Raw genomic sequence first — 23,531 nt, 5'->3', positions numbered from 1 at the left:
CATGGACCATCTGGACTTGCCGTGTTTAACCCTTAGCCCTGCATTTTTCTATTAAAAAAAGACTCATTTTATTGTACGACAGATGCAAAAATTATGTACATTTAATAAATATGGGTTGCCAACGTGCGGAGCTTAAAAGTTCTCTTACTGGGTACTCCTGAGACCAGCCGCAGGGGGCGCAGCACACGGAAGGCTCGAAGGGCTTTAACATCAAATCCACCTGGCTTACCCCCGTGCCCATGCATTGATGCATGGTTATCTCCTTCAACTTCTCCCTTTTCTTCTTTGGTCAAAAACTCCAATGCAACACTAAAGAGTCTGTTGGAAAACAAAGAAAAATCCTTACATTAGTCACCTCTGCATTTGAGGTACATAATGAACAGTGCTGACAATCTTTAACAAATAGTAGATAAAGATTAAAGATCATTTTCGAGAAGAAGCATGGCAAACCTTTGACAGTTCAATAATTAATGTAGGAAATAAAGAACAGATTAAGCAGCATTAGATGTACTGATTCTTATATAGCATTTTTCTACTTGAGCACAGAGTAGCCAGTTTTCATTCAATTCTACTATTTTCACTCGTCAATAATTTATTGTAATTAAGAAACAAACCTTCACGAGCATGAGTAAAACTAAGATGTAACAAGTATGTTGTTGAATGTACGAGGCGCTAAAATGGGGTTAATAAACCTTCAGATTCTGACAAAATGTGAGAATATATTAAAAGTCTTACTTTCTCATCGTTCATAAGCTCCTATTCACATCAGTAATGTCACTAAGTCAATTTAAGGTCTCCAACAAACACTTTTGACATTAAAAATTTTGCCTGGCTGAAAGCTTTTCACTTTGCCGTTATTCCCTCAAAGTATCATTTAGCTGTGAAACTATTATGTAGTGGCATCAGTTTACTTTACAGCCACCCACAAGCCATACTGAAATCTCCAGGATACAATTTGATAAAAAGCAGTCTGAAACCTTTATTAACCACAATCCGCTGTAAATATCATTTTAGACAAAGTAGGCTATTTACATATGTTCCCAGCATGTGTCACAGTCAAGGTCCATGGAACAAATGTGGATCTCCAAAAGATTTGGCCCCTCCTTACTGTATGCGTGGTCTGGGCAGAAATGCTCGCATCTTGCAAACAGCAAACATTACACAAGCACATATCCACAACGTCTGCAAGCTAAAAAGCCAGCATACAAAAATATGTATTTAACGTATTATTTTTTAATCTACCCGCCACCAAAGATCAAATTACAGATTTTCAGAGAAACAAAAGTTTTTCTGTCTTTGTTGAGCAACGGAACCAAATAAATATATGAACAAAGTTCTGTAACTTTCACAAATACTAAGACTTATAGAAAAATGTGCAATATTATTTACATGCAGAGGTATTTTGTTTTACTAAATAGATCAGATATCACTAGATTGAAAGATGGATATTTATAAAATACACTTTATGGACAAAAGTACTGGGCCATCTGTATATGACACTTCCTGGGACATCCTAACCCATGGTATGAAGATCCCAGTACACAGTTTTTGTGCTGATGTTAATGACAGAGGAGGTTTGGAGCTCTGCAGTTCCTGAGTCAGCAGATCATTGGTGACCTTTACACATATGCCTTCACATGCTCTCTACCATGCTTTATGTGGTCTCACACTTTGTGGCTAAGTTGCTGTGGTCCCTACTCCATTTCACAATAAAATATTAATGTCTGAACTTTCACTTTTCCCAAATTTAGGCATAAAGGGACATTTTTTTAAAGGTCATGTCTGGCCAGCCAGATTAAGCCCAGAATATAACATCCACTGACATCTGGTGCACGGTGGATCTGTATACAAGAGATAACTGTACCATAGGAAGTGGCCCCTTCCGTGGTCGTAAAGTAAAATCAGCAGTGAACAAATCCCTCCCCAAGAAAGAGGACCCTTCATTACACTCAGATAGACATTCCTCATCTAGCCAAGAGGGAAAATCATCTCAACACATTACATCAAAGCTGCGGACTAAAAGCAGGGAATAGAGCTGCCGATAGGCGCTGGAAGGAGTTCTGATGGCCTTTAAGCACAGTCTGCTCCGGCTTATGTTATACTGAGTCACAGCTGTAAGACTGACCGCCTGCCACTGGGGGTTTTATTAGTCATCCAGTCATGCTTAAAAGAAAACCCTCCTTCACATATTGACACCTTTTTGCGAAACATATTTCATAAAGTAAATCAGAAGGATTTTGAACATCAGATTATTTGAAGCAGGTGTTTTCACAGTGTCTCCAGTCAATATTCAAAGGGTCACTCCAATAGGTTTACAGGTTTAAGCCTATTTGCACCAAATCACAGTTTAACTCTTCCTCCTAGAAACGTGTTCCTTTGCAAAATAGTTTTCCAGTTATGTTTAAGTCCAGCACAATCACTGGCTAGATTATAAAAATGTTTTTAACAAATTCACTGAAACACTTATGAACTCGGTCAGAGTTGGCTCAAAGCTTCAAGCACGGCGGACCTTTTAATAAACCAGACCACAATCTTTTCAAAACCTTATCCAAGTACAGCCAGTGAAGAGAAATATCTCTAAAAATGTTTAATAATGCACATCCCAACACTGCAGTAGATATTTTACAGCAAGAATATCAGTGTAGTATATTAAATATGTTGCCAAAAATGTGTCCACTCTTTGCAACATAGTAAAAACTTTGCTTTAATGCATAATAAATCACAAGGACTTCTGTAGCTTATGCAACTTTCTGAGTTTTCTCTTTGGCTTTTAAACTGCACAAAAAATGTATTTATATTAATGTATTATTTAAGATTGACTGCATATAGTGTAAGAAATATTTACCTTATCTGAGCCAGTATGTTTATAAGACAAACCTTGGTTTAGTATGTGTAAAAAAAAGCTGTGGTACATGAAACCAAAATGGAAAAGTAAAAGAAAGACATTCATTAGCGATTAAAAACTGTCATGTGATCATTTTCTACAGCTTAGTTACCATTAATGATTCCTTCCCATCCAAGACTTTATCCAATGTAATCTAAAATTCTGATCAGTGCATCTTTAGAAATCCATTTTGTAGATTTCAAGACAGTACAATGGCTCAGTGGTTTGCACTGTTCCCTCATAGCAAGCAAGTCCTGGGTTCAAGCTTGTGTACCATAGTACACTTGCAAAAAAGTCTGACTTCCTGGTAAAATAAATGTTAAAATGTAGGTTTAAACCCAACAATATAGTTCTTCAAGTTAAAACAAAACACTATTTTTGGATTATTTTTTTCTCTATGGGGAGTGTGTTTGCCTGTCATGAAGTCCCTACACACTACTATAGAATAAATAGTGGACACACAAACATCCTGATGACTGAACTGTGACGATTTTCATCAGATCCTCGCAAAATTATTTCAAATATGTCATTTCAAATTTTAGAAGCTGCAGTCACATTTAATAGTTGGGACAGCCGTCTTTGCATTTGAGTGGATGGCAGATCAACCCTGCATGCAGCATACAGACAGCGATCTGACCCAGCTACCCACTGGACTGTGTGTATTAGAGGAGAGAAAGAGGGAGGAGAGAGGAGAAAAAAAGAGATAAGGCTGAGATAAGGATGAAGATAACACGGGGAGAGTGTGCAAGAGATAGGAATGAGGGCAGAGAGAGGTGGGGAGGTGTAAAGCATGAACCATTTGAGATATGAAAATGGAAGGGGGCAGTAATAAGAACAAGCTGCAGAGACAAAGGAGAGCAGCGTGAGAGAAAGACAGTCAGTGAGAGGAGAGGGAAAGATGGGAGGGAGTGTTGGAGAAGAGATGAAGTATGGAGAGATGGTGACTCACTCCAGTGGTGGTAAAGCTCTGATTTATTCTCTCTGTCTTTTCTGGGTCATATACTGTGGGTGTATGAGGGTCTCTGTTAGCCACTTGGAGCAGAGGCTTAAGCAACTTTAGCTTTAATACTGACTTCTCCTCTTACAAACACTGTAAACTGCAAATGTCACAAGTCAAAAAAAATCCTAAAAGGAGACTAAAAATAGCTAAACCTTGTGACCTGGCCTGCAAACCAGCACATAGAACGAGCAAATATAATACATAAATATTAACAAATTTAACAATCGCAACTAGTTGTGTCAATAAATGAAATAACAAAAAAAAAAAAACTGAACCTAAGATTTTAGATTTCAAACCCCACCATCTGGCCAAAGTTCAGGTAGTGGGTTGCAAAATAATAATTATAGTAAACTAGAACTAACATAAATAACAGTTTTGGTATCTGGTTGACAAAAACTAAGTGGTAACATTTCTGTTAAAAACTGTCAGCCAACCAATTCTCCTGGTGTGAATTTTGGTTATGATCATTTCCCTTTCAATCAATGACTTACAAACTGAAATATTTTCATAACAACCATAGTCATACCAAACGTGAAATAGACACACATGCAGAAGCTGCATTACTGCATGCAGAAATTGCAGTACCAGCACGGGCAGATAATATATTTAAAGTTAAAAGTCGGTAGTGAGTAAAAAACATAAAGTATATTCCAGAGTTTTTAATTTCCGGAACTGATTAAACTAGTTGGCTCCCAGTCCACCCATGGACAGGGTGGACCAGCATGCCTATTACACGCTTTGTCCTGATATCCTGATGGACTGCATCAACTACATCGCTTGCAGAGGATCTCATTATGGTAGTGCCAGCATTCTGTCAAGGTTTAGCAAAGAATCCACCATTGTCCTTTTACCATTTACATACAGAGCATTTATCATTTAACTTGAAAACTTACCCAATCACCACAATGACGAAATCCAGCATGTTCCAACCGTTTCTCACATACGCATTCTGGTGCATCACCAAGCCATAAGCGATAATCTTCAGAAAGGTCTCAATTGTGAAAATGATGAGGAAGGCATACTCAACTGTTTCCTGCAGATACACAAAAAGGCAAAGAAAGAAAAAAAAAACGAAAACATGAGCAAGGTATTAATACAGACAGTGTTTTGGAGATTCAACACACACAGGTACAGGAATAGGTGCAAAAGACACAGTGCCTATGAAAGGATAAATTAAGCTCTATTTTACTGGTGAGCAACAAGAAAACGACTTTTTGTCGAAGCAAAAATATTTATAAATATTTTACAATTAAATGTAAAAAATTAAGTTGTTTTAACTACTTAAAAATACAGTAAATCTATAATTTACAAGAACAATGTGCCTCCAAAGCAATATTCTCGTCAACTTTCATTGATCAGTAGGCACTGAACTGATACATCAGGACACAAAAATAACCCAGGTTTGCAGAAATGACAATACACAATACAGTTACACTATAGGAAACAATATACAAACAGACCAGATTGCTGTGCAGTTTGTCACAACCCCACATTGATTTTACTGACATTTAAAAAGCAAAAGGCCAAAAAAGGTAAACACTCATTCATAGCGTACTTCCAAAGCACTGAACAATGATGTTCCACCCTAAGATCAGAAATACTGACACGGTGCACAAGAAAAGACAGAAACGAAAGATAAGGACATCAATGTTAGTGTAAATTGTCTTTTTTCTTTTTAGATGTATCTTCTAAATTTTGATTACTGGTTTGCAAACATTTCAACGCTCGATGACAGAGTGTGTCATTGCCTGCAGGACAACCTTCCTCAACACTGCCTGAATGTCTTTGATGGACTTCCTATTAAAGGGAACTTTGTGTACAACAACAGCTATTAGAAAAATATCAGAGAGAGAAGAGTCAGAAAGCCAAGAAAAAGTGACCTCCAAAGGGAAACTGAAACTCCTGATTTGCCTGCAACATAGATATGTAGACATCAAGTTTCACAGCTTCTAAGTGTTGGTAATACTAGTCAGTGTATGAAGTGGACATTGTGTGGCTGCCTGTTCACAGCCATTCAGTGACCAAACACAGTGATTAACTTTTCTTGTAGCAACTTGGACAACTTTTGTATGTGGAATCAACATAAATCCCATGGAAATGGCATCTCCTGTGTAAGCTTCACCTATAATCCTGAAAACATTTCAGTGCCTGGAATGTATCTTTGAATATGCAAAATTAAAATAAAATTGTGACCACTGTGTACCACTAAAAAAGGGCAAATCTACAAAAGAGCCAGTAAGAGCCATGCTAAAATGGTTAAAACCAATTGACTAGTTTGGAATGAAAGGCATGAATGTATCAGAGAGCTATAGAGGTTAAAAAAAGGGACAAACACTCTCTGAACAAAATCTGTGTTTTTAGAGGGTATATACAGATTAGAACGAGTGATGTAACTCAGCAGTGCGCCTTTCTCCGGTTGTTTCAAAGGCAGAGAGAACACAGGAACATTAAGCCATCAGGTTGAGGTCAACTGGGAGTGGATCTGACAACAGAGGCGGGCAAAGGTAGTATGTGCATTTAAGACAGTGAGATGTTTGTGAAAATGGGGGTGAACACACTAAAAGGTGACATAGCACCATTTAGAAGAGTCCTCGCACCTTTTGCTAAGATGTGAAATCAGAAAGAAGCTCTTTGCATTTTTCAAGCTTGGCAGGTCAGCATAAACTGCACAAAGGCTGGCATTCAAAATATCTGCCAATCAGTACAGCAAGCACTAAATGTATCACAGGCAGGAATTTAACCTTAAACACACTGCGGAAAAATGCATGCATGCACACATACTGTAATATACATAATAACCTCGTCTGCCTGAGGGAGTCTTTAATCCCTTTTCTGTGCTCCTTTTCACGATAAATGCAGGGGTACTGTGGGCTGCAGGGCTCGTTTTCCCAACAGTTTACTGCAGATTGTGAGAAGCACTTAGCCCAGAATAAGAGACATGGGTGTCTTTGTTACTGAAGTAAAAGGTTGAGTCAAGCTTACGGCCGCTGCCTCTATGACAGAGCACGCTGAGGCCACAGGGAGCAGAGAGAACAGAACGATTCATGTGAGGATGGAAGGAAAGTGACAGAGAGACAACTGAACAAATTTAGAGGCAGCAAACAGAGAGGCGGTCTCTTGCATTTTTCTGTTGTTGGTTAGCAAAAACATATAAATAAAAGTCAAATCATATGCTTTAAAGCAGCCAACACACTTATGCATATGTGTGTGTGTGTGTGTGTGTGTGTGTGTGTGTGTGTGTGTGTGTGTGTGTGTGTGTGTGTATATATATATATATGGATAGATATAGATATAGATATATCTATAGATAGATCACTAGCAATTTGGCAATGACTGTATATTAAAAACACCCATTATTAACATTATCGGAATTATTTGAGCTTTCAGGGCCACAGTAAGTGTGTGAAAATTACCACTTCCTGGTTTGTGAAAGCATGTTAAATATAATAGCAAATGATAACCGTTCCCTTTCAATTAACCAGCAATTTATTCATTCATCAGCAACGGTGGCAGAAATAGAAAGAGGGAGAGAGACAATAAGAGAAAGAGAGCAAGGAAAGAGGCCTTTGGGGATGACCATAAATATCTCTGACTCATCTTATTGTGCTGTAAAGACACTTACTGTAGCATGTTTCCTCGTCTAATACAGTTTATGAACGATATATGTAGTTAATAGTTTACATCACTGCCATCCTCTTAGGTATATCACGACACATAAAGCACATGTGCTTACACATGCTTACTTTGCATATTTAGACTCAAAAATGCACCGTAACGGCAAAAGCAATAAACTTAGAGTAGGATACTACACGATATAACACAAGTTCCTCCTCAAGCCCCACAGCAACAACCCCAACTGGCCTTTCTCTGCCACAGGGTAAGTGTTCGTGTCTACAGGCACAGCTCACTTCATCTCACAGAGCTCACTTCACCATATGACATATGATGCTAACCCACTGAACCATGCATTCTTCTACATAACACGCCATATGACTGAGCCAGGCGGACAGCAGTAATGTGAACCTATTAACAGTTCAGATTGGCCTGTCCGCAATGCTCATGAGCTGCAATTTAGCTTTCTCTAGACTTCACACAGAAATGACAAAATTCTAGATTTACAAAATTAAAGACATAAAGCTTGTTGTGTAATTTTGTCTATGCTGTTAAAACACTGTGGCTTAATATTTAAATCTGAAATTGCTCTTGAATGAATACATAGTTTTAACAAAGCAGCCTAGCAACCAATCAACATGCATCATTTTGCAAGAAGATAGATAGAAATACCCCTCTAACTTCTGTCTCTGGTTTAAACAGACAGAGCTTATAGACCATTAGCTTGGTTTCGAGACTGCACAGAAGGTGAAATATTAATAACAGTAATCTTTATATACCCTAGAAACCTGCCATACTACCCCTAAAAGTAGGGCTGGGCCATATCATACCGTTCATGGTAATACCGGTATAATGTTGGCCAACGACAAGAAAATGAAATATTGCGATAGAATATGGGTAAAACGCGCATGCCCAGTGGCTTTGTTTTCATACGCACATGGCGAAAAAGGCACGGCGGTGACGGAGAATGACAAGGGCGAAAGCGAATCGTTGAATGAAACGGATGAACCAGAATTGGTTTGTAAAAATGCTGCAACTTCAGTGGTGTAGAACTGGTTTAGCTTTCGTCCGTCAGATACACAACAAAGCACTATTTTTGGTAGAGCATGCTAGCGGGCCGTCATTATTACCGTGTTTTTTGGTAAATACGGCACACTTAAAATCAAACCTTTGATTTTTCTGAAAATCGACGGTGCCCCTTATAATCCCGTGTGCCTTATGTTTGAATTCTGGTTGTGTTTACTGACCTCGAAACGATTTTATGTACACGGCGCTCAAAAATCTGTCAAATGTTTTAGTACGACTTTGCTAAGCTACGAAGCCGCACCGCTTGATGGATTGTCGGAGCATTACGGCTATCGTAGGCAGGAGCCTCGCGGAGTGATACATACGGTGCTTCAACGTAATATTACCATACTGTGTGTGTATAAGCTCTTTTTAAGTTTTGTGGATATTATACATGGTTATGCTGAGGATATGTCGGCCAATTTCCACTGGAAATGCCTTTTGGTTAAACTGTCAGCAAGGAATTTGCATTTGCACTGTTATGTTTTTATACAACTTTGAGCTTGTTTAAGTGAAAATACATTGATGGGGTTTTTTTTTTTTGCAATAATAAAATTGTGGAGTTGTAAAGTATTTTGTCTAGTGTCAATTATATCGTCAGTTATATCGTTATCGCAAATTTTCAAATCTATATCGTGATAAATAAAAGCCAAGTTTGTTAGCTTATCAATTTTCAACTTACATATCATGCCATGTGAGCAGTTCAGAAATGTTTTAATTTATCTTTAATATGCAGATAAGTACCAATCTCTTACTCTCATTAAAAATATAAACTTTCTCGTTCACAAAATCTTTCCTGTTGTTGATGTTTCCTGATGTTCCTTCAAAAATAGGTATAACCACCACAAAAAAGGTAATTACAGAATGTCAAGCTAAAAGATACACCAATCGCTCAGCCCTTTTTCAGCATGTCCGTTCAACTGGTCGATCTCACATAAGTCTCATTATGAGCTGGTCCGTTTCATGCATCCACAACCAGTGTTGGTCAAGTTACTTAAAAAAGTAATCAGTAACTAATTACTGATTACTTCCTACAAAAAGTAATCCCGTTACTTCACTGATTACTTATTTTCAAAAGTAATTAATTACTTAGTTACTTAGTTACATGGTTACTTTTTAAAAACACGATTTACAGCCTGAATAGGTGATAAAGCGATAGATCTTTCAGCCTAAGTCTACTTTTTCTACATAATCCATCATACAAAATGTAATCAAATGGAAACGTCTCTTTTTAAAACTTTAAACTTTAAATCTTTTAACTTTATGCATCAAGCAAAAACTTAATTATATGCAACATTCTCTGACTGGAAGAAATTAGTTTAACATTTAAACCTATTTTCTGCACATTCCAGCACATAAAATAAAATATTTTTTTGTGTTTACACTCTTTCAAATAGATGCAAGTAAAACACAGCAGAAAATAAATAAAGTCAAAGACTAGCGGTCCAGTTGCTCTATTTTCACCTGTAAAGCAGGAGTGGGGTAGGCGGAGGTTTACCCTGGTGCAGGTGTGCCGCAGCGGTCAGTTGAAGAATCCGCGAGTTTCTCTGTGAATTTCCCATTACGTCGTAGCTACTCGGTGCTTGCTTGGAAGTTTAGGGGGTTTTTTTGCTGTAAAAAGCAGTTTTCTTCCCACGCACAACGGACACTAATATTTTTGTCACTTTTTATGGAATCAAACTCAAAGTAAGGTCAGTACTTCCACGCTTTAAACGCTGCACGCTCATACTCTCTCCCCACTCGATATATTATCCATTGTTGATCTGCACACAGCTGTTGTCACGAACGTCGCACTCGCTTACGTCACTGTCATGAGACATTCTCGCAAAAAAAATCACGGTTTTAGTAACGCAGTAACGCAGCGTTCCTACGGGAAAGTAATGGTAATCTAATTACCATTTTTGCAATAGTAATCCCTTACATTACTCATTACTTGAAAAAGGTAATCAGATTACAGTAACGCGTTTCACGTTACTGCCCATCTCTGTCCACAACACAACACAGCGCAGCAGCACAGACAAAAAAAAAAATTGCACGCTGACTCACGCGCAGCCACACAGTAACATGTTTTGAGCTTGGAACCCTTCACCGTGAGTAACAACACAAACTTCACTAAAGTAAAGTACACGGAGACCACCACAAAAATATTCATAACAACAAATCAGATCAGACTGTTACACTTCACCTACCTAGCTTAACATGAACATTTAAAGAAGCTAACAAAGGACAAGCAGCTAAAGTGATCCAGAGTTCAGAGCTAGCCAGGCACGGGCCAGCAGCCTCAGTATGAGCCTTGGTATGAGCAACAGATCAAAACAATTAAAGGAAAAATTACAGAGATGACCGAAACACAGAAAACAGTTATTGTCCTGTTATCTGGTGACATTATAAACATTATGGAAAATACTTAAGTACCTATTGTCACAACCTGAGACCTCATGGTTAATCTTGGGTTTGACCAGAAGACAGTTAATTTCTTAATGCACTACATGACCACAGCAACTTCTGGTGCAGACCTAACCTACTCTGGAGCAGGTTAGAGATGAACAGGCACAAAATCTCAGCCTACTAACTGATCAGTTATTCAGATTCTTAAACTGAAAAATAAAAGCTGAAAATGTTTTACCCGCATCTAAATATTAACTAAATGAAATAAGAATCGCAATTCATCAGATTCCCCTATGTCTTAATCATAGAGCTGTTATACTAAGAAGTCTGCCCACTTACACAGTCAGCATTTTTGCCAGTTTTCTGTCCCGACTTTAAATAGACTAGATTTTTTTATTATAGTCTTTTACAGTCTTACTGACCAAAGCACTTAAAGTGCTCACACATTTATACAGAGCTTTTAATACCTTTATTCTAACGCACTGATATTCTTCAACCTCATTGGTGTTAGACTGTATTATGTGTTTAATTGCTTCATATTGTTGTAATGCTGCAGTTTTACTTTTCTTCTAAAATGTTTGCCAACACCACCCCATTGGCTTCATACTGCAGCGTTCGGCAGGAGAGTCAAGACCGCTGAGGAGGAACACACAAACCACATCATCAAGACGAAGGCTAATAAGTTAGGAGTCAGGAACATAAGACTGGAATAAAAATATATCAAAAATAAATCAGGAATCTCCACAAAGATGATGACATAAACCAGGGTTAAACTTTTTTATTGCATTAAACTTTAAACCTCTAGATGTGTTGAAAATGGTCACAATTAGACTGAAAATATGTGCAGGTTCCTCTGACATAACATGTGCAGTGCACATTTAATTTGCTGTTTGCTCTGTTTTCATAAGTACCTGATTGTCTCTACTGTATACGTACCTGTAGGAATATCTGAGTATGAGACAGCGAGCCCACAGATGGAAATCAGAGTATAAATATGCATGTTTGAGTCCATGTTTGAGTGTATGTCATATGTAGAACAATATAGGGTATACACACTCCGTCCAAATATAAATTCCACAGTTACCAGCTATGGGACAGTTTGAGAGCAGATATCTCTCGAATCTTAAAGAAACATTACAGTGTCATTACGGATCTGATTCTGCACTGAGTAGACATACACTCTCACTCTCCCGCTATCGCCCTCCCCCACGCCCTCTACATCTCTCTTTCCTTCCCCTGTCTGTATAGATCAGTCAGTGCCATCCAGCCAAGCCAGGGGGGGGGGGTGAGGGCAGCCAATATTTAGTGCTTTTTCACCGCCTACTCCTGCAGGTTTTCACAGTAAATATCTGTGCTTGAGTGTGCAGTCTATATTGGGATGGCTGTTCAAGTGTTTATCAGGTACATCTTTTAATAAGACAGTAATCAGATTACCGGTTAGTCATATGTTTAGTAAACTGGAATATTTGTAATATGGTATTCATATACTTTTCTCAGATATTGTAGCATTTTCAGTAATTCTTAACTACTGATTACAAATACAAGAATAACAAAAGCAGGAATGCAACAAATTGAAATCTGGCAACTACTCTAAGAAATACCATAATGCACTGCGCATCTGCCCTGTGCTCTCTTTTGTATTTGTTCATGTGTTTGTATGTACAGCACATAAATGTGTCTTTTTGTGTAGCTTATGTGTGCGTATCTGAAGTACTGTGGGGGCGGGCAGGAGTTGCGTGTGAGATGTGGATGTCACTCAGCCAAGGAAAACACTACTGTACAGGTCATCTTACCCACACTGCTAAAATGAATGTCTCAACAAAGAAAAAAAGGAAACATAATAATATATACACATATTTGTTGCATAAGAGATAAGTGATAGCCTTTCCCTAAAGCTACATAGTCGACACACAGCTGAGCAGCGATGTAGCTGCTGAATAAAACTGTTGTCATTTCCTCATTTGAAAATGCTGCTGTTGTCAGAGATCAGGTAGTTTGTCTCGCCACAGTTACAGCTCAGTGGAGGGAAAAAAACAGGATTGAGTTTTTACACTACAGCAGTTATCTACAATACCACATGACCTGTACAGAGCAACAATGCTTCTGACAGGAAACAACACAAAACAACCTAGGAAAACGTGGGAGATGCAAACTTGACAAAGAGGTACACAGATGCATATACAGTGTATACACTGCCAGAACTATAGCACTCACTGAATGAGACCCAGGTCAAAGTAATCAACAACAGGTGGACACAATCAGGGGACGTCAGACAGGAAGCAAAACTAACACATCAGAGGAAGGAAAACTATCTTTCAAAATAAAACAGAAAAAATGCCAAAAGACATGGCACATAAACTACTGACACATAACAAGTGAACACAGAGAAACCAAGACATGAACAAGGAAATAAGACAAAGGATAATGCAAATGGAAACCAGAACTAAGACTTACATTATACTATAGACAAGGCCCCAAAACAGGAATCCAACATTCACAAAAATCATCACCAAAATCTAAACTTCATATATTAGAACAACCAAATATAAAGAGTCCAAAACTGACAAACATACATGTAAAATTTTTACGACAAAATCCAGGGACGACAACATATTTTATATGAAAATGTTGTTTTAACTGAAATAAAACCACAAACACTCATTTTCAACAGAGAGGTCATGAAGGTTTTCTTGGATCTCATGAATCTTATGAAGGGTTGGTATAAAGTTTGTCAGTGTAACATGCAAATAGAAATTCAAATACATCACATTATATTTCTAATCATCATCTATCATCAACAGCAAATCAACAAACGCTTAGGACAGCAAACAAAAAATGGCAACTTCTCTTCTTCCTCATGCAATCTTGATGAAAATATTTTTATAAGAAATGATTCCGCGTCTATAGAAAAAAAAAACAGAATTTCTTCCTAAAACAGTTTTCCCCTTTAAGAAGGCCTGTTTGATGCACAGCCTTTGCACATGCTCGGCTGTTGTACATTATCATGGCTGCACAGTCACACAGCATTTGCACAAAGCTAGCATAGCTCTGCCTCTCTCCATCTCTACCTCAATTACACACACACAAACACACACACAGACAAACACACTCTCGCACTTAGGCACATGTGCAAAACTACACATTCAAGATAACAAGCAGGGACAGAGCTAGTGTGAGCCACAAATGAGCAGCTACGTTAAGTGACTAAACACATACTTCTACAATCATCTCTATGGGAGTCCACGGTCCAGGCGTTACTGCTTGTGCCAGCCATTACACACACACACATACGCACACAAAGAGAGAAAGCCAACTGCTTCATTTACATTTACACTCTTCTATAACACAACATGCCACTAAAGCACTGACATGTGAACCTTGGCAGCACTTCCTATACAATACTTGTCATCTGCTCCCTCAGCTCCCTCCAAAAGCTTAGGGATAGTGGGACCTTTTACACCTCCAAGCCCACGTTGGCACTTTTTGTGTTAAATTATAATTGTGAACAGCATATGGTCTATAAAGACACATGGTGACCATAACTTTTTTTTTAAATTGGCCACTTCATTCTTTTGCTGAGACATACCATAAAGACCACTGCGTATATAAAGTGGAAATAGTGTATATTGTATATTTTTGCTGATAATAACAAAGGCAAGCTGTACACATCATAAACCACCAGTACTACTGAAGTGGAGTTTGAACCTAAGTGCAATGATTATGTTCAACACACTAATGAAAGTGTTGGTGTAAAATATTCAAAACATTATCTCTAAAATCTCCAGCCGTGTAAAAACATTTTTAAAAGTGAGACTGACAATAATCCAGACATGTTCAAATTATAATTAGTTGTGAAAACTTTGCTGTGCTGTGCCTCAGATTTGACAGGAAGCACTGAATGCCTCTCAGTGGTTCGTTGTCACTCTGAAAAACTTGATGATTGTGATCAGTCAGCAGGTATTTGGCTTTGGGTCACAAGTTTGGCACCTTGATAGTTGTTGGTACGTATTTACATCAGAACTGATGATGACGCTGATAGTTGCTCATTTTCTAGTACACAATAGGCACATTTCATGCCTAGGACAGAGTCCCATGCATGTTAACTTCACATGTAATAGCCTCTCTTCTTTTAGTTCCTGTAAACATGTTGCTCATTGTGTGACATATCTATGTGATTTTAGTAGAGTTGGCATTGCACTGTGTTGTAACTGACTGAATGTAAGCTTAGGGGGATACATGGTGGTGGATTTGTGTGATTAGTTATTCTGTAGTATATTTGAAGCCATATATGGCATCAGTTTATACCATTACCATTATACCATATCAAACTTATACCATTTATTTGTATTTTAAAAATTGTGGCACAGTAAATTGTAACAGCATCCAAAGGGAAACTGGTCAGAATTGATCATTCTCTGCTGGCATCCAAATGACCTCGTTGTTGGTTGAAGACTGACTCTTTACATGTTAGTGTCCTTTTGTCCCCAGTAAAATAAATAGCTCTGCAGCTCCAGAGTTACGCAATTACAGGGATATGGGCACAGACACTACCTGATACCAGACGCAATTCACTGCATGTTGCCTGACAAAGGATAAGATGTATGAATCATATTCACCGTGAAAAGGTCATTGTTTTGCTCAGCTACCTTCAGCAGGAGCTGCCTGTGGTGTTGAGACTCAGATAGATAAGTCAGAAATGACCTTAAAGCAAAGGCAGGAGGGTCACAGACTATTTGTCTGTCCCTTGGACAAGGTGGGTGTGGAGGAGACGCAGTCACGTGTAGGGTGGGTTACGTGTACATTTCTTATTACTGAAGTGAAATGACTAAACAAAGAAGAGCAGTCAGAGAGCAAACTAAGCAAGAGATTAATGAAAATATGACTATAAGGTCCTGACAAGGGTTTGTGGTCTCACGGTGCATGTGTGTATTTGTGTGCTGGCTACATCCTGTTACTCACTTGTGCCTCCTGGTGGTAGCTAGACCCCAATCTTATGCCCTCTGTTCCGCCTGAGGAGAAAATTGCTTTCTATTTATAATGAGCTGCTGCATTTAACCAAGCCTTACTAACAAGATGGGCAGACTCAGGCTATAAAGGCCTCTGTGACTTTGCAGCAATGTAATGTTCCAAGTCAAGCAGCTCTGCAGCACCTACATACTGTGCACACAGTGTAAAATGCACAGACTGAGTATTTTATCTTGTGATTTCAACAGAACATGCAGGGACTGTCCTGAATATAGTTTACACATCCACACATCTACACAGCAGCGTATTGCATGCTGGTTTTAGTGTCTCTGTGCTTTGTAAGTGAATTAAAACCTGCATGCTATCGCAGCTTTCGGATATCATTTGTTCCGTGCTTTACACATCAGCCTCTGAGCACAGCAACTCAGGTTTCATATCAGTCCACCTGTGAGGCTGCAGAGCAGAGTAGTGTGAAATGGCAATCTTCACTCCAGCCTTACCTGCTGGCTGCTACAGCAAAACCAGCTCAGCGTTTTTCTCTCTAGTGCTCCTCCTGTGACTACAGCGTGAGTTCTGTAGAACAACCAAGGCCAAGCTGGCACACCTGCCCTATAAAGATTTCTATTGTTCGAGCGATGCTGAAAAGGAAAAGATTGCATTATTTGCCCTCTAGTATTTGATTATATGCTGCCTCTGCAGAATTAAACCAAAAGCCTGTGCAAGCAAGAGGAAGCTGTGTGTAGCACTGGGCAATAATCAGTGTAACCGCTGTAAGCAAAAAAAAAAACCTATATAGTGTACTAAAAAAGCCTCTGTATGAATTCAATACAGAGTAGGTTAGAGTTATACGTCTAAAAAGTTAAAGCTCTAACTGTAAAAATTACTGAAAGCACACCAATACATGATAAATCTATTCATATCTACTCATCAGCCCATCGTCTCATCTCTGCTTAATGGCCTTGTTCATGAAGCATGAGAGCCACATAAATGTACTATTCAGTCCTGGATCCTGACAGGCACTGAGGTTTTTCGTTAATTCTTAATGGGTGCATTCATAAATCCAATTTGACACTCCTATGTAAACCACTAGAAGACGGTGAGCAAGTTCAGACAACAAACATAAAGAAGTAAGACACATACAATAACTGCTATGTGGCAAATAGTATCCCTCCTAATAAGTGAAGGTATTTGGTAACCATTTAACTCAACATTTAAAAGGTTCCCAGACTTTGCTGCCAAACTAATTCATATCTGAACAGACATATATGTAAATTCAGACACTTTGAACTGATTAAAATGCCACCATGATGCTCACAGTGCATTAAGGTGCATTTGTAAAAAGATCTAAGCTATAGACACTATACAAAGTTACTGGTAAAAAATAAGCAAGCAGCCACACAGTCCATTAACAGTTTGAAGCTAGACACATATTAGTAAGTGGCATCTGTCCCTGAAAGCTGTTTGGTTCAACAGCCATCTAATGCACAATGAAGCTCTCATTCATTTGCATGTAGTTTATCTCAATGCTCAAATAAAACTCAAATGTATGGTCTGTCATTAAAGCATTTTCCTACTACAGATATTCTATGATATAAAGGCAGACAAACACACACAAATTAAATCACAAAAAGCCTTTTGTATCATTATTCACAATGCAAAAGAATGACAATGGTTTTCAAATAAAATATGTTTTCATATTCAGAGAAGAGGAGCTAAGTATTACTTATTTCTAGACTCTTTTTCTGTATTTTCTTTTACAACAGTTTCATCTAGTTGTCACCATTACGATTCTAATAGACCACTTTTGGATTTCACTCCAAGCTGAACTTGACAGCATATGGTAGATAATACTGTATCAGGCACTGTAACGTCCCAGATGGCCCACTTTTCTCTGATGTAGCAGTGCTGTGTAAACAAACACCCCGAGGTCACCCTCCAGGAGGTCAAACTGGGACGCAGCACACCTTTCTAAAGTAGACCAACTCACTTTTAACCAGAGCTGTAGCTTATCTTTCACAGCACGTTCAGCAACATAACAGTCAGAGGAGTCATTTAGAGCAAGCCAATAACCTTTCACTCACATGTTTCTGCTCATAAATAGAGCTTTCAAATCCTTTCATGTCTTCATACTCACTCGACACGCCACTCAAAACACACTAAACACTATCAAACTCTGTTCATGCGAGCATCGCAGATTCTATGCATCTGTTTGGCCTTTGAAGAATCCACTTATCCTCAGCTGTGGAACAATGCTTACAACAACTACGCCCCCCATAATTCATCATACAGACATAAATGCACAAGGTGCAAAGAGTGGTGCAATGACGATAAAATTCTAAAAATAGAACGCTGAATAAAACCTGAAAACGATGACATGATAAAGCACCGTGAGAATGGGTGTCTAAGTATTTCTCTCCTAAGCACGGCAGATGCTAAATAATAAAGCTACTGTATACACAGAAAACACTGTCTCTATGCAGTGTCCTGCTGTTACTGCAAAACCTCTGGTATCTTCATCTCAGAAGAATGATATTATCAATCTATATACTTAAAGAGGATTATAAAGCAACAACACGTTTGATAATGTGTCGTGAAACAGCTTAATGATAATATAATCTGATGAAAGCTAACCAGACAAGAAGAGTACAGCATACACTGCACTCGACAATCTTCCTTCAGTTTCATCACAAATACAGCAAAAATAATATTTTTTATATTCCTTACTAATTATCCAATCATTAAGAAGACAGTAAGAAGTTGACATTCTTAGTTGATATTGTTACTATGTGGAGCAATGTGTATGTAGCAGACACCAACAGATACAAACTACTCACCAGGTCATGGTTAGTGGAGTTGGAATCGTCTTCAGGGAAAGGGATATAAACAGCTAAGGCCATACAGTTGGCAAAAATAGCAATTAATATAAAGATATCAAATGGCCTGAGAGAGGAAGTTAAGGAAAATGATGACAGAGAGATGAAGCAATAAATTATATGGATAAAAACTGCACATTTGAACTTCTGTATTTTTTTGAAATCGTGTATCTAACAAAATACTTACTGAAATACTTCACTTATACAGTAGAATACAGAGCTTTGTTTCATGAATCTTAGCTCTCATTTATTTTTATTTGTTTTTATGTATTTGTCATTTAATGTTTTGATTTGGTTTTTATAATAATGCAAATTTTACCCCTTTTTCAAGTTTATATAATTTGCACTGATGACGCCACACATGCGTACACATGCATATAACGTGACTGAAAAAGGCAAAAAAGTTGAAAAAACTGGTAAAAATATCTATGATGGAAAATAATGGAAAAGAAAGAAAAACGCTTGCATCTAAAAAACAACTGCAATCCCAACAGAGGGTTTATGACAAGCTACACTGATCTAATGAAATGCTGAACCGTGCCAGATTTTTATGACTAAAATTTTTAAAACAGTGGGAAAAGCATTCACCTCCATTATGTCCTCCATTACAGTAAGCACTGACATATTTTACTCTAGCTTTCCATTTTCATTTTCAAATCCTGAAAGGTTAAATTTAAGCTTCTTGTCATTCAAAAATGTAATAAAAAAGGAAAAACGACCCTATTCCAACAACATTTGAGAAAGAAATGCCATTTGTGCCGTGCTGTTGCACGTAGTCCATGCAGAGCAATTTGGGACACCTGATATGGCTACAGCTGCATTTCCTAAAGTGTACTGGTAGTCAATCCCCAGAGACTTTTTTTTCAACAAACATGAAAAGAGGGCTTATGAATATATCTCTGTGATTCATGTTAAGCAATCTACTTTATAACATCTGACGGCTTTTGTGATAGAAGCATCTGTTCCAGCAAAAACACCACCACAGCTGTGCTGTGCCAGGGTTCAGTTGCTTCGTCTATAAAGCTCACCCGTAATGACATGGTAATGTTCACTCTGTCTTTATTGGAGAGACATGCTTCAAATAGCACATAAGCTACATTGCGCCTACCTAAAATACATATATATATATATTTATCAGCATTTAAGATAATATAGAAACTTCTTTTCCTGTGACTTTAAGTGTATTCGTTTTCCATCAGAATCAATAAACTAGAAAAACTGAATTCAAAGCTTTACTAAACACAAAAATGCTCCAAAATAAGCAGACAATATGTAAACCATGAGAAATTTAATCTGTTTACCATTTAGTTAACCTAAGTCTACATTTAGTGGCAGTCATCAATAATCATTACTTAATTATCGTAGCTAAGATCCAAGAGTTGTAGACACCAAAAATGATCAGTTTTCATTGATCAGGAAAAAGATCAGCAGAAATTTGTTTCCCTATCAAGGGTCATAAAAGATTTAAAGCTGCCTGTCGCAGTTTCTCACACATACAAACATATTTTCAAACATTTTTGTGTTTCTGTGCTACAGTGACCCAAAATCCTGCACTATCCTGTTCATATGAAGAGAAACAAAGACTTTGCTACTTTGCAGCCATACTGCTTCTATCTGAGATGTTATTTTACAATTTCAATGATCATCAAATTATTTAGAGTTCTGAATGATACATCCAATTATTAATGGCTATTAGATAACTCGATGTAATACGTAATTACATGTGTTACATAAAGCTCTAAACACCAAAATTTCACAGTTTCCTCCTTTGCCCATATCTACTCTTTTATCAGCCTTTATCTTTTGTCCAATCTAAACACAAGCATGCACATGCACCATTTTAAAGGATACTTCCACTCCACCAGGCTGATGCAGGCCCTGCGTATAGGGTTGTTGAGGTTGAGACAGAACAGAGCCCTCGGTGGCCTACTGTTGGCGTTACTGCCCTGTTTCTTGCTTTTGGCATACTGCTGCCGCTTCTTCTGTGCCAACGCACCTACCGGGATGGTAGAGGATGTTGGGGCAGGTGGAGCGGGGGGAGCAGGTGGTGCCGTGGGAGCCGGTGCTGGGGCTGAGGCCGGGGCTGGACCCGGAGCAGGGGCGGTCGTTGAGGTGGGAGGGGCTTCTGGGGCGGTAGGGGCTGGGTCTGGGGCAGGCCCGTTGGCGCTCATGGTGCGGGCGTGGCTCTGTGAGGAGCATCCAGCAGCATGGATCTGCCAGGGTAGACCGGGAGACTATAGGAGGGCAGAGTAGTCTGACCAATGAGGTGGCAAGTCACCAGGGTGTCCGACTCTGATGCTGCTGGCATAATTTGCCTCTGAAAAAAATGTGAGAAAGACAGTTTGTTTTTTGTAACAACACAAAGCTCATTACACTGAACCTACCTCAATTGCTGCAAAGGCATCCAGTATGAACAAGTAAAGATTTTAAGGTTCTTTTTCTGGATACAAAACTGTGAATGGCTTTACTTCCTCATATCCATGTTCGCCCTGGGACCTGGAGTCCTGACAGTCTGTTCAACATACATTCAAAGCTCCATTACATTGGACCCTAGATGCTTGAATACACCCTGGACAAAGTGAATGATTTATTTCTGAATGTTGGGAATTATTTTTTTTTTGTTGCTATTGTTTTAAAACATTATTGATCGATAGCATTTCCATTAATTCTACTATTTTTATGTTGTTCTCGTCTTCATTTCTATAATTTTCCCTGCTGTGTAAATAAAACTGGCTTTGCCATGCCTTAACTTTGTTTATATTCAGTACTGACAGTTAGGAATAACCTCTAATCTTTCCGACTAATAATAGTGCTAAATCAGCATACAGTTCTTTCCCTGTCATCTGCTGTGTACTAAACATATATACAACACAGGAGGTGCTCCCAATGGAATTGCAAACAATTGGAGTTTAATGATGTAAAAAAAAAAAAGAGCATTAACCATATCGATACATGCCTATAATTAATGTTTGCAACATTATAAGGTCTTATAATTTATGATAGGAACGATAATTAATCTAACAGAGATACCAAAGCACATTCTCAGTGAAACTCTAACCCATTTTTTATTTTCCTCTCTGATAAGCAATCCTGGTTCCACAGTCCTGTGAGTAACTCAAACAGAGAAATTACCTGATCACCTTCAACAAATATAGCAGGCTTTGATTGGCTTTGATGTAACGATCAAAGTCTGGGATTAGTAAATTGCCCCAAATTGTCTAAAAATAACCATATTTCACAAGGGGGGGGGAATAAAAGCAACATGCCACAATTCAGAGCTGCCACTCTCAGGCATCACTTGGTCACATCAGCTGTGTAAGTCCTTGAACTGCGAGCAGGCCCGCAGAGGAAGAAACACAAAAAGGTCACACTGCAGTGATGCTCCAAGAAGAACTAATCTTCTTATTGCACACACACACACACAAAATGTGATATGTGTATTATTGTAATGCATGGCTCTACACCTCGCTGCAGCGAGACTGGCTGCTTTACGTCTCTTTTTGCACTACGCTCCTGCCATCATGTAGCCAAGGCTAGTGTGCAAGCTCAAAATGAGAACAATGCGTATTAAATGCATAATTTTTCTAGATATTAATTTCACTGCTGCATCGACGTCGTCGACCGTGCGACCGTGATGGAAACAGATACTGACATTTCCATGAGCAATTCGTGACAAAATAACCATCATCGAGCGTCCTCGTGTTTCTCCTTGGACACCACCAAGGTAAGACATGGTCACCCCCCGCCCCCCCAAAAAAAACCAAAAAAAAAAAACCCAAAACACAGCGATGTGAAATGACAGGCTGGACTCCGGGCGCTCATAGTGAAAATTGAGCAGCGCACAGCCGTCAGATGGTCCCCGCTGCCCATCAGAAACAGCTGGCAACGTTATTACAACAAACCTCAATCAGCGGTGCTCTCACACTCGGGGCTAATACAGTGGACGGTCCACATGACCAGAAAAGGTATCAGCCTGGTATCAGCCCTGGAGAGCTCTATTCATGTCAATTTACCAGTGGCCGCTATTGTTTATGACAAGGCGACAGATCTGTGAATCTACAGAACAGGACAGCATCGAGAGGAAAGTGGCCTTTAATATCTGCTGTCCTCTGACAATAATAAAATATACATTAAAAAAAAAAAAACATCATTGCCTGCATGCAGGAAAACGCGGCTATGCTAAGAGGCTAACTTCAGTTTGTGGAGCAGAACCCGCACCACGCTGTGAGCTACCTTTTCTGAAGACTTTATAATTCAGTCGCGGTCCTCTCCGATGGATAGCCGAGTCCGGAGCTTCGGAGGGCGAAAAACGCAGGTCCCGTCTCTAACGGCGCTCTAAAATTCATCAGCTCCGGGAGTGGGAGAGACACGGAGAGGCTGTGCATTAATTAGGCTCTTCCATGGTGATTGTGGAGAGCTGGAGACAGGAGAGTGCGCACCAGACAACAGAGCATCCTCGTCTGCTGCCTGCTTATCGTCACGGAGCCAGTCAACAGTGAAACCAGTGTCCAGCTGAGAGCGAGCTCTCCTCCTCCTGCTTCCGACTCATGGTTCTGCACACTACAGATCGTTGCTGGGTCAAGCGGGCTATCCAGTGACAGCGCCTCTTTAATAAATAATAAATAAATAACAAAGCGACACCTTTCAGTTTTCCTTCCGGATATTGTTGCAGAACATAAACTTATCTTTAAACTAATTACAACCTGTTAACTCCCTCGGAAGGCTGTCTTATGAGAATGTACCA

At 38.9% G+C, this 23,531-nt stretch overlaps 1 protein-coding gene across 4 annotated transcripts in view; it reads right to left on the bottom strand.

Moving 5' to 3' along the window:
- Nucleotides 1-23,329, bottom strand: part of cacna1da (calcium channel, voltage-dependent, L type, alpha 1D subunit, a) — a 61,163-nt gene extending 37,834 nt beyond the window's left edge. For all 4 annotated transcript variants that reach the window (XM_082534179.1, XM_082534180.1, XM_082534181.1 and 1 more), the window contains exons 1-5: nt 23,021-23,329; nt 20,639-21,104; nt 18,749-18,854; nt 4,778-4,917; nt 149-318 (exon numbers count right to left, since the gene is read on the bottom strand). In XM_082534179.1, coding sequence (XP_082390305.1) covers nt 149-318; nt 4,778-4,917; nt 18,749-18,854; nt 20,639-20,958 — 736 coding nt within the window. In that variant the 5' untranslated portion in view covers nt 20,959-21,104; nt 23,021-23,329. The remainder of the gene's footprint in view (nt 1-148; nt 319-4,777; nt 4,918-18,748; nt 18,855-20,638; nt 21,105-23,020) is intronic.
- Nucleotides 23,330-23,531: the final 202 nt, after the last annotated feature.

The sequence above is a fragment of the Aulonocara stuartgranti genome, assembly GCF_965226115.1.
Source record: "Aulonocara stuartgranti genome assembly, chromosome: 5".
NCBI classification, from domain to species: Eukaryota; Metazoa; Chordata; class Actinopteri; order Cichliformes; family Cichlidae; genus Aulonocara; species Aulonocara stuartgranti.
This window is presented reverse-complemented; position numbering and strand designations above follow the sequence as displayed.